The sequence below is a fragment of the Dermacentor andersoni genome, chromosome 8 (assembly GCF_023375885.2).
Source record: "Dermacentor andersoni chromosome 8, qqDerAnde1_hic_scaffold, whole genome shotgun sequence".
Taxonomy (NCBI): Eukaryota; Metazoa; Arthropoda; class Arachnida; order Ixodida; family Ixodidae; genus Dermacentor; species Dermacentor andersoni.
This window is the reverse complement of record NC_092821.1, coordinates 145,703,153-145,714,213: the sequence shown is the minus strand read 5'-3', so window position 1 is coordinate 145,714,213 and position 11,061 is coordinate 145,703,153. Positions and strand designations below refer to the sequence as shown.

Genomic DNA, 11,061 nt, shown 5'->3' with positions numbered 1-11,061 from the left:
GCCGCCCATCTCGGAGGCCTTGTTTTGAGTTTTTGTACTGCCCGAAACCGACAAGGGCGGCACTGCGGGTAGTGCTGACCTAAAGCCTCTCAATTTTCCAGAAGTAGCGTCATTCTTAGATTTTTTCGCCACTCCGCTCTCCCCGCCGTTCCGTCCTCCACGCCTCCTGTCGCCCCAGCCTTCTTCGCTCCTCCATTGGTCAATCTGTGTCACGAGGAAGCACGCATTGCGCTTTTATATACTTTTTTTCTTTGCAGCGCGCTCCGAACGCCATTGCTGGCGCAGTGCGACGAAAGTACGCGCACACGGATTGATGGCGGGAGGTCGCGGGATCGAATCGTGGCCACCGCGGCCGCACTATGATGGGGGGATGTGCAAACATGCCTGTGTCCCATCCATTGGGGACACGTTGAAGAACCCAAGCTGGTCAAAATTAATTCGGAGTTCCCCATTACGGCGTGCCTATAATCATATCGTGGTTGAGGTACGTAAAACCCAAAAATCAAATTTTTTTCGTCTTGTGTACCTTGAATGTTCCAATTAAAGCAACACTGCTGCTCTGCAAAAAACTTACAAAGCGAAAGAATACAGACAGACGTAGTAAACAGGCAAAAAATGTGCACTTCAATAAAGGTGTTACTGGTGCTAATTAGGGGGAGTATGGAGAATTATTTTCGCAATCTCTGTTGAGGTGTCCCGTCAAGTGCGTTCTTGCTATCAAATTCGACCCACTCGCACTGTAATAAATAAAACGATCTCATGCCTTGGTACGTTCATCAAATTACGAATACTGTGTACGTGTGAAAACCTTTATCATGGCCGCCAAAATCCGTGCACGAGCCACGCACATCTTTAAATAGTGCGGAGCAGATGTGGCCCTGTTGCTAGGCATTGCTGGCCCCATGCATTCAGAATCTCTCGCGCGCCGGCCGAGCAAAGGTATCCTGCAGGTATTCAACTGAGCCTACGAAACCACGCACACATTCTTTCACGCAGTCAAAACGTGGAACTGAGGAAACTACGCGCGCGTTTGAGCACACTGTGTGTATGCGTTGTGTTTCAGCAACGCGAACTCTCAAAGTGCGGGCGCTTATGCCCTGAATAACGGTCCTTTTCTCTATTTCTTTAGCGACATCAACACGACATTATTAAAGCCAGTTACCGCCTGACAAAGCGAAACCACAACTCAAAAACTGCTCCGCAGGGTTCGAATGCAATTTTCCGCGATTTCCTCTGGTAGCGCTTTAGCGGCCGTCTTCTACGTCAGGACCAACATGGTGTCGCCACTGACGAGGGCGCGACAATCGCGGGTTTGGAGCGGAGGAGGAGAAGGGAAGTGGTTGCCGCTAGTTTTTCAGATAGAGGGCTGTTATGCCGATAGGCGTTTTCGCAGCGCCACCTGGGCACGCAGTCACGCCACATTGTACGTTCTCTGCTGCGTGAGAGAGAGAGAGGGAAAGAGAAACAACTCTATTTGCCACTGCAGGGTTTGAAGTTAGGCCAGGTAGGCTAAATGCGGCTCCCAGGCGGGGGCGACGTCTTGGGCCCAGGAGACGAGTGCGAGTTGTGCTTTCTTGTCTGCTCTTGTCAGCAGCTGGTTCCAACCCTCTTCGGAGGGAGCTGGCACTCATGATTGTGGAGGAGGGTTACCCTCGCATCCCCAGACAATGTGTGCACTAAGTGCGACCAGGGAGTGTTCGCCTGCTCCGTGAAAGCGAGAAATTTTTGGCTCATGCGTTGCGAAAACACTGTCTCGCATCTAGCGCGATTTATTTAACGGGCAGAAAAAGCGTCGCAGGGCCCCTTTAGTGCGAGTTCAGACACTGAGTGAAGAAAGAAAAATAAACAAAGGATAAGGCATACGTATCCGAAGATACGAAAGAAAAAGGTAAATGATAAGCTGCATTATTCTAGACACATTTACGCGTATCTAAGACATTATATTACGTCTCGGCCGTGCATTCATCTACACGATCTCTTCGAAGTCACCATTTAGCGGCTTCGCGAGTCCTATGAACGTCGCCGTCGAACAACAGAGGATGCAGGGACCATCTCGAACCAGGACGCCACCGGTTGGAGCGTCAGCACGCTTCATCCACGTGATCCGCTTCTCGGTGGCGCGATCAGAGGATCGATAGTGAACGTGTACACACTTTATGTGAGGCTTCAGGCTGTCACTGAACGCCAGCACGGACACCTCGGCGACATTGTCCAGTAATGTCACCGCCGACAGAAGGCACAGGTACTGCAGGCTGGCGATGCGGGATATGTTTTCCTGAAACGGAACGGTGCCCGCAGGAAATTAAGTTATCTGAACTAACTCGTACATCCAAAATTTTATTAAGGGCGTAAATGTGTTCGTAACTCGCACTCTTACGCCGAAAATATGATGTGAGCGTATGAGTTATGCACACATTCTTTATCCATCTTTTAAGGCTGGACATTATTTTACCGTGCACGCATTTGCATTCGTTAGCTCATGACCTGAGCGAACCAGTTTTCCTGTCGTGTTATTTTGCGCTATTTGAGCTCAAGGAACGATACAACATGCGAGTGCACCAGAGTTAGGGCAGAGCCTACAGGACGTCCTCACGAAGCAATTTCAGTTGCCCTTATGTAAGCCTTCGATGTCTTTTTATGCGGTAAGTGTTAAAGAGAAATGAAGCTTTGAGAAATTGTGCTAAGCACCCTAAAGCATTTGAAGGCAGCAAATAGATTGCGTTTTATTGCAGAAACTTATGATAGGGATTGATGGCCTGTTCTGAGCGAAACTGTTAGCACGGGGAAGGAGTTTTCTTTTTTTTAGGTTCTTCTGCCGTTAGAGCAACCGTGTCTTCTGGCGGAAATATATAGTTACCTTGAATTTATCGCAATAAAGATACGCAGCCGCAGTAAACATAATGCAGAAGTACTTTGTTGCCGATTAGTTGGTGCATACTGAACAAGTAATGCGCCGTGTAGAATCTTTTTTTCTCGTCGCTTCTCAAGCGAAAGTGTGCACATTTCGTGTTACAGTGGCCGAAAAGCATTGTAGATGCTCCCGAATTTCTCGATTGTGCTAGCGTATACTCTACCTATATATTCGCTTTCTGTCGTTTATAGCAATTAAACAGTTCATATATCTTATTTTGTTGTAACGCCAGCTGAATAACACCAACAGAAAGGCACGTCTGAGACACACAGATCAGTGTGTCAGATGCGCCTTTCTGTTGTCCTTGTTCAGCTTGCGCTACAACAAAATAGATGTGCCGTACCAACAAGCTCCTACAGCTATACTCATCAACAAATGGTAGTACAGGCTGTGTCCCGCCTCTCCCTCCACCATTTTTCATGTATATTGCCCACTACCTAATGCGCTGAGTAGATGAGGAAACGAGGCAATTTTAATTCCGGCGCCGTCGACACGTTTAGAGTACGAAACCATCCTTAAATATGCTCGTGGCATTGAAAGCCCGCAGCTCAAACCCGACTCACCAGCAGACACGCCTCGCCGAAGAGCAGGGCATCGTGCTGAATCACGAGACAACTCAGCGAGCTGTTTATGGCGAGCAGTTTTCCCAAAGACGGGTAGTGTGGGTGCGAGTGACAGTCTGAGAGCCGCACTGAAACCGCTGGGCAGGCCTCGACGAACCAATGGAAGACACGGACATGCACGTCACTTAGAGTCAGCCTTGCAAGCGCATTGTGAAAGACGGGGGCGTCTTCGTACATTTCCAACATGTCTTCGTGATCGAGGAGGAACTCACCCTCGCAGACGTCGCACCGGACTAAGGTGCCCCGCCTATCGAAGCGCACGTCTAGTTCTTTGAAGTCGGGGCAGTTCTGCGCCAGACGGCGCAGAGCTGACGGGCGGCGAAGCGCGCAAGGGGTCGCCGAGAGGGATTGCAGATGCTCCAGCGAGCCGTCCTGGAGCAGTGCCGTCAAGTCGAGGTCCGGGCCGAAGTGGAACGCGCTTATGTTAAGCTCGACGACCTGCCGGAGCTTGGTCGATATGAGGTCGCGAAGACTGTCGCGGTACGCGGTGCCTGCCGTCGCGTAAACGCCTTCGGAGGGCTGTGCTGGAAATAGCAGAAGACAGAGTTGGCGCACGTTCGTCCAGAAGTGTTCAAGGCTGGCCAGGCGAATCCATTCTTCTGTGGTGCCTTCTGCGTGATGGACGGCAACCAGGACCAGCTGTTGCGGCAGAAGGAGGGGATCGTCGCAGCGGTCAACGAGATCTCGAAGTAGAACACAGTTCCACATGTTGCTCGACCTCCGGTAGCTAACGTTGGCGCAGACGGCCGCGTAGCTCGTGAACTCCAACGGTTCGGGCGGCAGTTGTTGAAAGGAGGGTGGCACCTCGGAAGAAAACGTGAATGTTTCCAAACTCGCGCACTGTTGGAAAATAACGTCGCACTCCAGGAGCGCGTTCAAGAAGGTTCCGCTCGCGAAATGAATACGCAACTCGTCGATGTTCGGGCAGTAGCGCAGGAGAGCCGAGAGGAGCTTGAAGTTCAGGTGTCCACTCACTTCGGCGTACATGCGGCGGAGATTGAGAGCCATGGCGGCTGGCATTTCCGAGGCGCGCTGCTGCAACTGCCTTATTTCCGATTCCACGTCCGTATCAGCCACAAGGGAGAACTCAACTTCCGCCAGCTGCGGAAGCTGTTCCAGCATTAAACCGAGCAGGTCGCTCGGACGGAGCGGGCAGGCGACGCACCGCAAGGATTGGAGTCGCCTACATCTGCCGATGTGCCGAGGCAATACCTCGGGTTCGAGAAGAATGCAGTTTGTGAGGTCCAATTCGCGGATGGGCTCTCTCCACCTCATAGGTTTTATCAGCTCGGCCATTGAAGACGAACTTAGGCTGGGGCGCAGTCTCAGCGTCATTTCGGTGTTTCAGTGAGGTGTCTCGTTAGGGAAGCTGTTCATACTCGTTGATTATAGAGGCACGAGTGGTGCGGCCAAACGAACGGGTAAATGCTACTGTGCTAACCGAGCGTTACGGGCGACTGTTCACACATGTTTGCTGCACACGTGATGCACTAGGAACGAGCAACGTGTTGTCACGCGGTTGTGGTGGCGCTCTCGTCACTCCCAACGCATGCAAAGGAAATATGTCGGCGAGATTAGCGACGGCGTGCGCTACTCGAAAGGTGCGCGCACGTGTTTCCCGCCTTTTGTCGGCAAACATTATTGTTCAAAGCGGCGAACAGCGATTAAAAGTAGCAGAAGTGAGACAGTTGTTCGCTCGTTTCACCCTCTTCCGTGTGCCTGTTTGTTCACGGCATCAAGTTAGGTGGATGAACTCGCGGATATGATACAGAACACGAGATAAGGTTTGATCGAAGCAGTGCATGTGTGGCTGCAGTACTCCGGAGCCAGCTTCAAGCGATATAGCGTGTAACGTTATAAGTTTGAGGCTATAGCTTACAGGTTACTCTTACAGGTTACACTTGCAGGGTACACTTGCAGGGTACACTTATAGGTTACATACGGGCTGCACTTACGTTAACCCGACAGTCATAAAACCGGGCTGATCGAGGCTGACGTGACCGCGCGCAATTTTACATGAACTCGGTTGCGACAAGTTGTGAAGAACGACGGCACGTATCATAATGCCGAGACATCAGGGCGCAGGAACTGGACTTCCGGTTTCCGCAGCCGCCTGCAACAGCTTCAGTTTCATGGGTCGTGTCGGTATGGTTAGGTTGATTTCTTGTGCGCACAGCGCATAAATCGCGACATCCCACCGCTTCCGCACAAGTCTCTGCACCGGCTGCAGTCCCGACCCCGACCAGTCTGCGTTTAAATCCGCACTGCAAACGGATCGAGCTGGATCGGCCTACACCCAGAGCAGTCGGGCCGCCTCGACGCTAGTTCAGGCCGACCGAGCAGCGTTTGCACGAGCTCGACAGGCCAGTTCCAACCCGACAAGCCGACTTGACCCGATGCTGTCAGGTTCATGCAAAACGCCTCGATACATTAGCGCTGTGACGCTCAAGAACGATATAGCGCCGGCGGTATATCGTGCTTGAGCGTTCTGTAGTTGCTCAACGAAGGATATGCTGAGAACAACGCGACACCGCTAAGGCGATGCGACAACTCACGACCATTGTTTTTCGTTGGAGCATGGCGGCTATTGTACAGAAGTCACAAGAAAAGAACTGATAGTAGCAAGATTAGACAAAAGCAAGGCGACACAGAGTTAAAACATGAACAGCTCACACACTTCGTCAACACGTGCGCTATTGATGTTCATGTTTTCGGAAAAGTGTGTCGTTAAAAAAAAATCAATGTTTTGAGAAATAATAGTCATGGATGACGTGTTTACGCATCTATATGTGTGGTGCAGTTTTGATGCCTTACTAATCTATTTCTGCGTGTTATCTAACGCGCGAGATAACTTCACAGTGTTGGTGAGCGTGGTTCTCATGTGCCTGCCGCGAAACTCGATTTAAAAATAAATTTCACTGTGTTACGCGCCGAAGCCCCGATGCGATCATGCTCATGACAGGGAAGACTCCAGAATAATTTTGACCACCTGGCTGTCTTTAAAGTGCGCCAATTCGTGGTACACCTGCGTTTTCTTGCGTCTTGCTTCCCATCCAAATGCCGCGGCCATGGCAGCAGCATGCTATCCCGCACCCTCGAGCTTGGGAGCTCGCATAGCAGTGCTCTTTGCTGTGCGGACATTTCTTAAATTTCTATGGCTTTTTCTTGTCCCCTAAGTACACGCCTACGTCATGGCTCTGCCCTCGGCGTTTTTATTCTGTCGACATAGAGAACCCGAGCCAACTCGTCGAAAAGGAAACAACGCCTTTGAACGGGGCGGTTCGGCAGCATCATGCGTAATTTCGACATGTCTATTCGATTCAACCAAGTGTATTTGCGCCTGCTGAACCTATTCACGGGGCGTCGCAAATCGGGGTAGCTAAGTGGAACGTTCGGGGAGGAACCGCGTTGTGAAGCGGAAGTTCAGCCGAAGGTCGTTCTTTCCTATTTATTTCTTTGATGAAATTGCACGATCATCCACGGGTAGCTGCGCTGACGGGAGTCAACGACGTTTCTTGAGGCGACTCCCGGTAGCCCAGACCGGTTCACCAGCCGTCGCTGGTTCTCATGACTTGGGCTGAGCGAAACATATTACGCCTCCGGTTGCAAACCTCATTCAGAAAACAGCACACCGCGCAACAACTTCCACCCCTTCCACTTGTAGACGGTGGTCTAAGAACGATAGCTTGGTAAACGATAGCTCTCGTGCGCCATGCTCGCACTGGGCATACAACTTTGCTTCCCTGTCTACTGCATTCACCGTCAGTGCTTCACGCATGGCCTCCGAGAACCGCCGCCCGATCACGGAGGCTGTGTTTTTAATTTTTAGACAACCCGTAACCGACAAGCGTGTCACGGAGTGATGTGTTGACCGGCGTTTCCGCAGCGCCACCTGGTCATTCTGCCACGCCCATTGTACGTTCCCCTATTCATGAAAGCGAGCAATATTTGTCGCATGCGCTCCTGAAGCATGGTCTCGCATGTAGCGCGATTTAATTAAAGGGCTCGAAACGTTTTGCAGGGCACATTTTGCGCGAATTGAGACACTCAGGGAAGAAAGAAAAATAAACTAGGGATAAGGCATGCACATCCGATGATACGAATAAAAAGAAGCAAAGGATAAGCTGTATCATTGTACGTACTTTTAAGCGTACCTAAGAAATTTTATTACGGGTCGGTCGTGCCTTCATTTACATCATCTGTGTGAAGTCACGATACAGTGGCTTGGCGAGTCCTATGAACGTAGCCGTCGAACAATAGAAGCAGGGACCGTCTCGAACCAGGACGCCACCGCTTGGAGCGCGAAACTGCTTCATCCACGTGATGCGCTTCTCGATGCCGTCCGTAGAGTTTTGGTAGTGAACGTGTACACACTTTATGTGAGGCTTCAGGCTGTCGCTGAACGTCCGCACGCATACCTCGGCGTCATTGTCCAGTATCCTCGCCGCCGACAGAAGGCACAGGTACTGCAGGCTGGCGATGCGGGAGGTGGTTTCCTGGAATGAAAGGATGCCCGCAGAATATTATATTCTTAAATAATTCAGACCTCCAAAAATTTAATAAGGGCGTAAATGTATTTAACTGGCACTCATTAAAAAAAAATCGATGCAAGGCTGAATGATAGACATTTACATGCTTTATCCTTTCTTTTTGGTGCTAATTATATTACAGTGCATGCATTTGGGCTTGTTAGTTCATTATCTGAGCAGAAATATCACGGAATAACAGGATGTGTGTCTGTCCCTTTTTTTCCCATCGTATTACGCTGCGCTGTTCAGCTCCAGGAACGATGGAACATGCGAGTGCGCCAGGGGAGGGGTAGAGGCTAGGACGTTTTGCTGAAGCAATTTCAGTTGCCCGTATGTAACCCTTCGATGCTCGTGTCTGCGGTAAATTTTACCAAGTGAAATTAAGCTTTCAGAAACTGTGCTAAACAAACTAAAGAATTTTATGGGAGCAAATCGGTTTTGTGTTACTGCACGAGCTTATGGTTGTGATTGGTGGCCTGTTCTGAGCGAAACAGCAGGCTCTAGGAATGAAAATTTTTTCGTTTCTCCTGCCGTTAGAGGGCGACAGTGTCTGCGAGTGTAATTATATAGTTACCGTGAGCATTTGCTTCAAGAAAGATACGCAACTGGAGTGAACCTAATGCAAAAGTACTTTGTTGCTGATTAGTTGGTTCATACGCAACAAGTAATGCATCGCGCAGAATCTGTATTTCTTTTTGTTCGCTTCTGAAAGGAAAGTGTGCGCACTTAATGCCACAGTGGCGGCAGAAGTATTCTAGATATCTGCGCATTTGCGGGTGGGGCTAGTGGTTACCTTACATATATATTGGCTTCCTGTCGTTTCATGCAACAAAACATTTGGTATATCTAATTTAGTTGTAGCGGAAGCTGATCAGGGACAACAGAAAGGCACATCTGACGCACACAGCTCTTTGTGCGTGAGATGTGCCTTTCTGTTGTCCTTGTTTAGCCTGCGCTACAACAAAAGAATATATGCCAAAGCAACAAGCCCCTATAGCTATCCTCATCGACAATTCGTAGTCTGCGGTCTGTCCTACCTCTCCCTCCACCATTTTTCACATATTTTGCTCAGTACGTAACTCACTGAGCATATGTATAAACGAGGAAATTTTTGTTCCAGCCCGATCGACACGTTTAGAGTAGGAAACCATCCGTAAATATGCTCGTGGCACTGAAAGCACGTAGATCAAACCTAACTCACCATCAAACACGCCTCGTCGATGGGCAGGGCATCGTGCCGAAGCACCAGACAACTCAGCGAGCTGTTTCTGGCGAGCAGCCGACCCAAATACGGGTAGTCTGTGAGCGAGGGACTAGGGCAGTCTGAGAGCCGCACGGAAACCGCTGGACAGGTCTCGATGAACCAAAGGGACATAGGGCCATGCACGTCACTGAGAGTAAGCCTGGCAAGCGCATTGTGAAACATGGGGCCGCCGTCTTGCATTCCCGGCATGTCTTTGGGATTGTTGTAGAACTCAACTTCGCAGATGGCGCACCAAACGAAGCTACCCTGCCTTCTGATGCGGACGTCCAGTTCTTTGAAGTTGGGGCAGTTCTGTGCTATATAGCGCAGAGCTGACGGGCGGCGAAGCCCGCAAGGAGTCGCCGAGAGGGATTGTAGATGCTTTAATGAGCCGTCCTGGAGTAGTGCCGTCAAGTCGAGGTCGGGGCCGAAGTGGAACGCGCTTATGTTAAGCTCGACGACCTGCTGGAGCTTGACGGAGATGAAGTCGCGAAGACTGTCGCGATACACGGCCCCTGCCGTCGCGTAAACACCATCGGAAGGCTGTGCCGGAAATAGCAGAAGGCAGAGTTGTCGCACGTTCTTCCAGAAGTGTCCAAAGCCGGCCAGGCTAAACCATTCAGGCGTGAAGCCTTCTGCGTGGTGGACGGCAACCAGGACCAGTTGTTGCGGCAAATGAATGGGATTTGTGTACCCGACAGCGAGATCTCGGAGTAGAACACAGTTCCACATGTTGCTCGACCTCTGGTAGCTGACGTTGGCGCAGACGGCCGCGCAGCTCGTGAAGTCCAACGCTGTGGGCGGCAGGCGTTGATTGGAGGCTGGCACCTCGGAAGAGAACGTGAATGTTTCCAAATTGACGCCCTGTCCGAGGATGGCGTTACATTCCAGGAGCGCGTTCAAGCAGTTTCCGCGCACGAGATGAACACGCAGCTCGTCCAGCTTAGGGCAGTAGCTGAGGAGCGCCGAGAGAAGCTTGAAGTTCAGGTCGCCGCTCACTTCGGCGTACATGCGGCGGAGATTGCGAGCAAGGGCGCCTGGTACTTGCGACGCGGTGTTGTGCACCTCCCTTATTTCCGAGTCCACGTCCGTCTCAGCCACGAGGGAGAACTCAACTTCCTTTAGATGCGGAAGCCGTCGTAGCATTAAACCGAGCAGGTCGCTCGGCCTGAGCGGGCAGGCGACGCAATGCAAGCAACGGAGTCCCGTACACTTGCCGATATGTAGAGGCAATTCGTTCGGTTCGAGAAGAATGCAATTTGTGAAGTCCAGTGAGCGGATAGTCGCCACCGATTTCACAGCTTCTAGCTTCTCAACCAGAGAAGACAGCCCTTGGTGGGCGCGTATGACCACCATTATTTCGGTGACCCTGTGCCTTGTTTCTTTAGTGGAGGGCTTCACGCTCGGCGAATTATAGAAGGTTGACTGGCACGGCCGAAGCAACGGGGAAAGGCAATGGCGCTAACCGAGCGTTGGGCACGACTTTCGACAAATGTTTGTTGCACACGTGATACATTACGGGCGAGCAGCGTGACGTCACGCAGGTGCGGTGGAGCTGGCGTAACTCGCAATGCGTGGATAAGAAATATTTCCGCGAGAATTTCGACGGCGTGCGTTATCCGGAAGGTGCTCGAACGTGTTTTACACCTTTACTCGGCAAACATCATTGTTCAAAGCGGCGAACTGCGATGAAGGGCAGCAGAAGTGACAAAGTTGTTCGCTCGTTTCACCCACTTCTGTGTGCCTGCTTGTTCA

General features: G+C 51.0%; 2 protein-coding genes across 2 annotated transcripts; both read right to left on the bottom strand.

The window, feature by feature from the left end:
* Nucleotides 1-1,758: 1,758 nt before the first annotated feature.
* Nucleotides 1,759-4,618, bottom strand: LOC129384208 (uncharacterized). The gene is made up of 2 exons (XM_055069428.2): nucleotides 3,475-4,618; nucleotides 1,759-2,275 (listed from the first exon to the last, which is right to left on the bottom strand). The coding sequence occupies exons 1-2, from the start codon at nucleotides 4,552-4,554 to the stop codon at nucleotides 1,967-1,969; spliced, it is 1,389 nt and encodes a 462-aa protein (XP_054925403.2). The 5' UTR covers nucleotides 4,555-4,618; the 3' UTR covers nucleotides 1,759-1,966.
* A 3,036-nt stretch (nucleotides 4,619-7,654) lies between these two features.
* Nucleotides 7,655-10,785, bottom strand: LOC129384207 (uncharacterized). Its single transcript, XM_055069427.2, has 2 exons — nucleotides 9,265-10,785; nucleotides 7,655-8,030 (listed from the first exon to the last, which is right to left on the bottom strand). The coding sequence occupies exons 1-2, from the start codon at nucleotides 10,660-10,662 to the stop codon at nucleotides 7,725-7,727; spliced, it is 1,704 nt and encodes a 567-aa protein (XP_054925402.2). The 5' UTR covers nucleotides 10,663-10,785; the 3' UTR covers nucleotides 7,655-7,724.
* Between the last annotated feature and the right edge of the window lie 276 nt (nucleotides 10,786-11,061).

Coding starts and splice junctions, on each gene's coding strand:
- LOC129384208 (XM_055069428.2), bottom strand. CDS start 4,554: ATGCCAGCCGCCATGGCTCTCAATCTCCGCCGCATGTACGCCGAAGTG. Junction 2,276..3,474: donor TCGGCGAGGCGTGTCTGCTG/GTGAGTCGGGTT, acceptor GTTCCGTTTCAG/GAAAACATATCCCGCATCGC.
- LOC129384207 (XM_055069427.2), bottom strand. CDS start 10,662: ATGGTGGTCATACGCGCCCACCAAGGGCTGTCTTCTCTGGTTGAGAAG. Junction 8,031..9,264: donor TCGACGAGGCGTGTTTGATG/GTGAGTTAGGTT, acceptor CTTTCATTCCAG/GAAACCACCTCCCGCATCGC.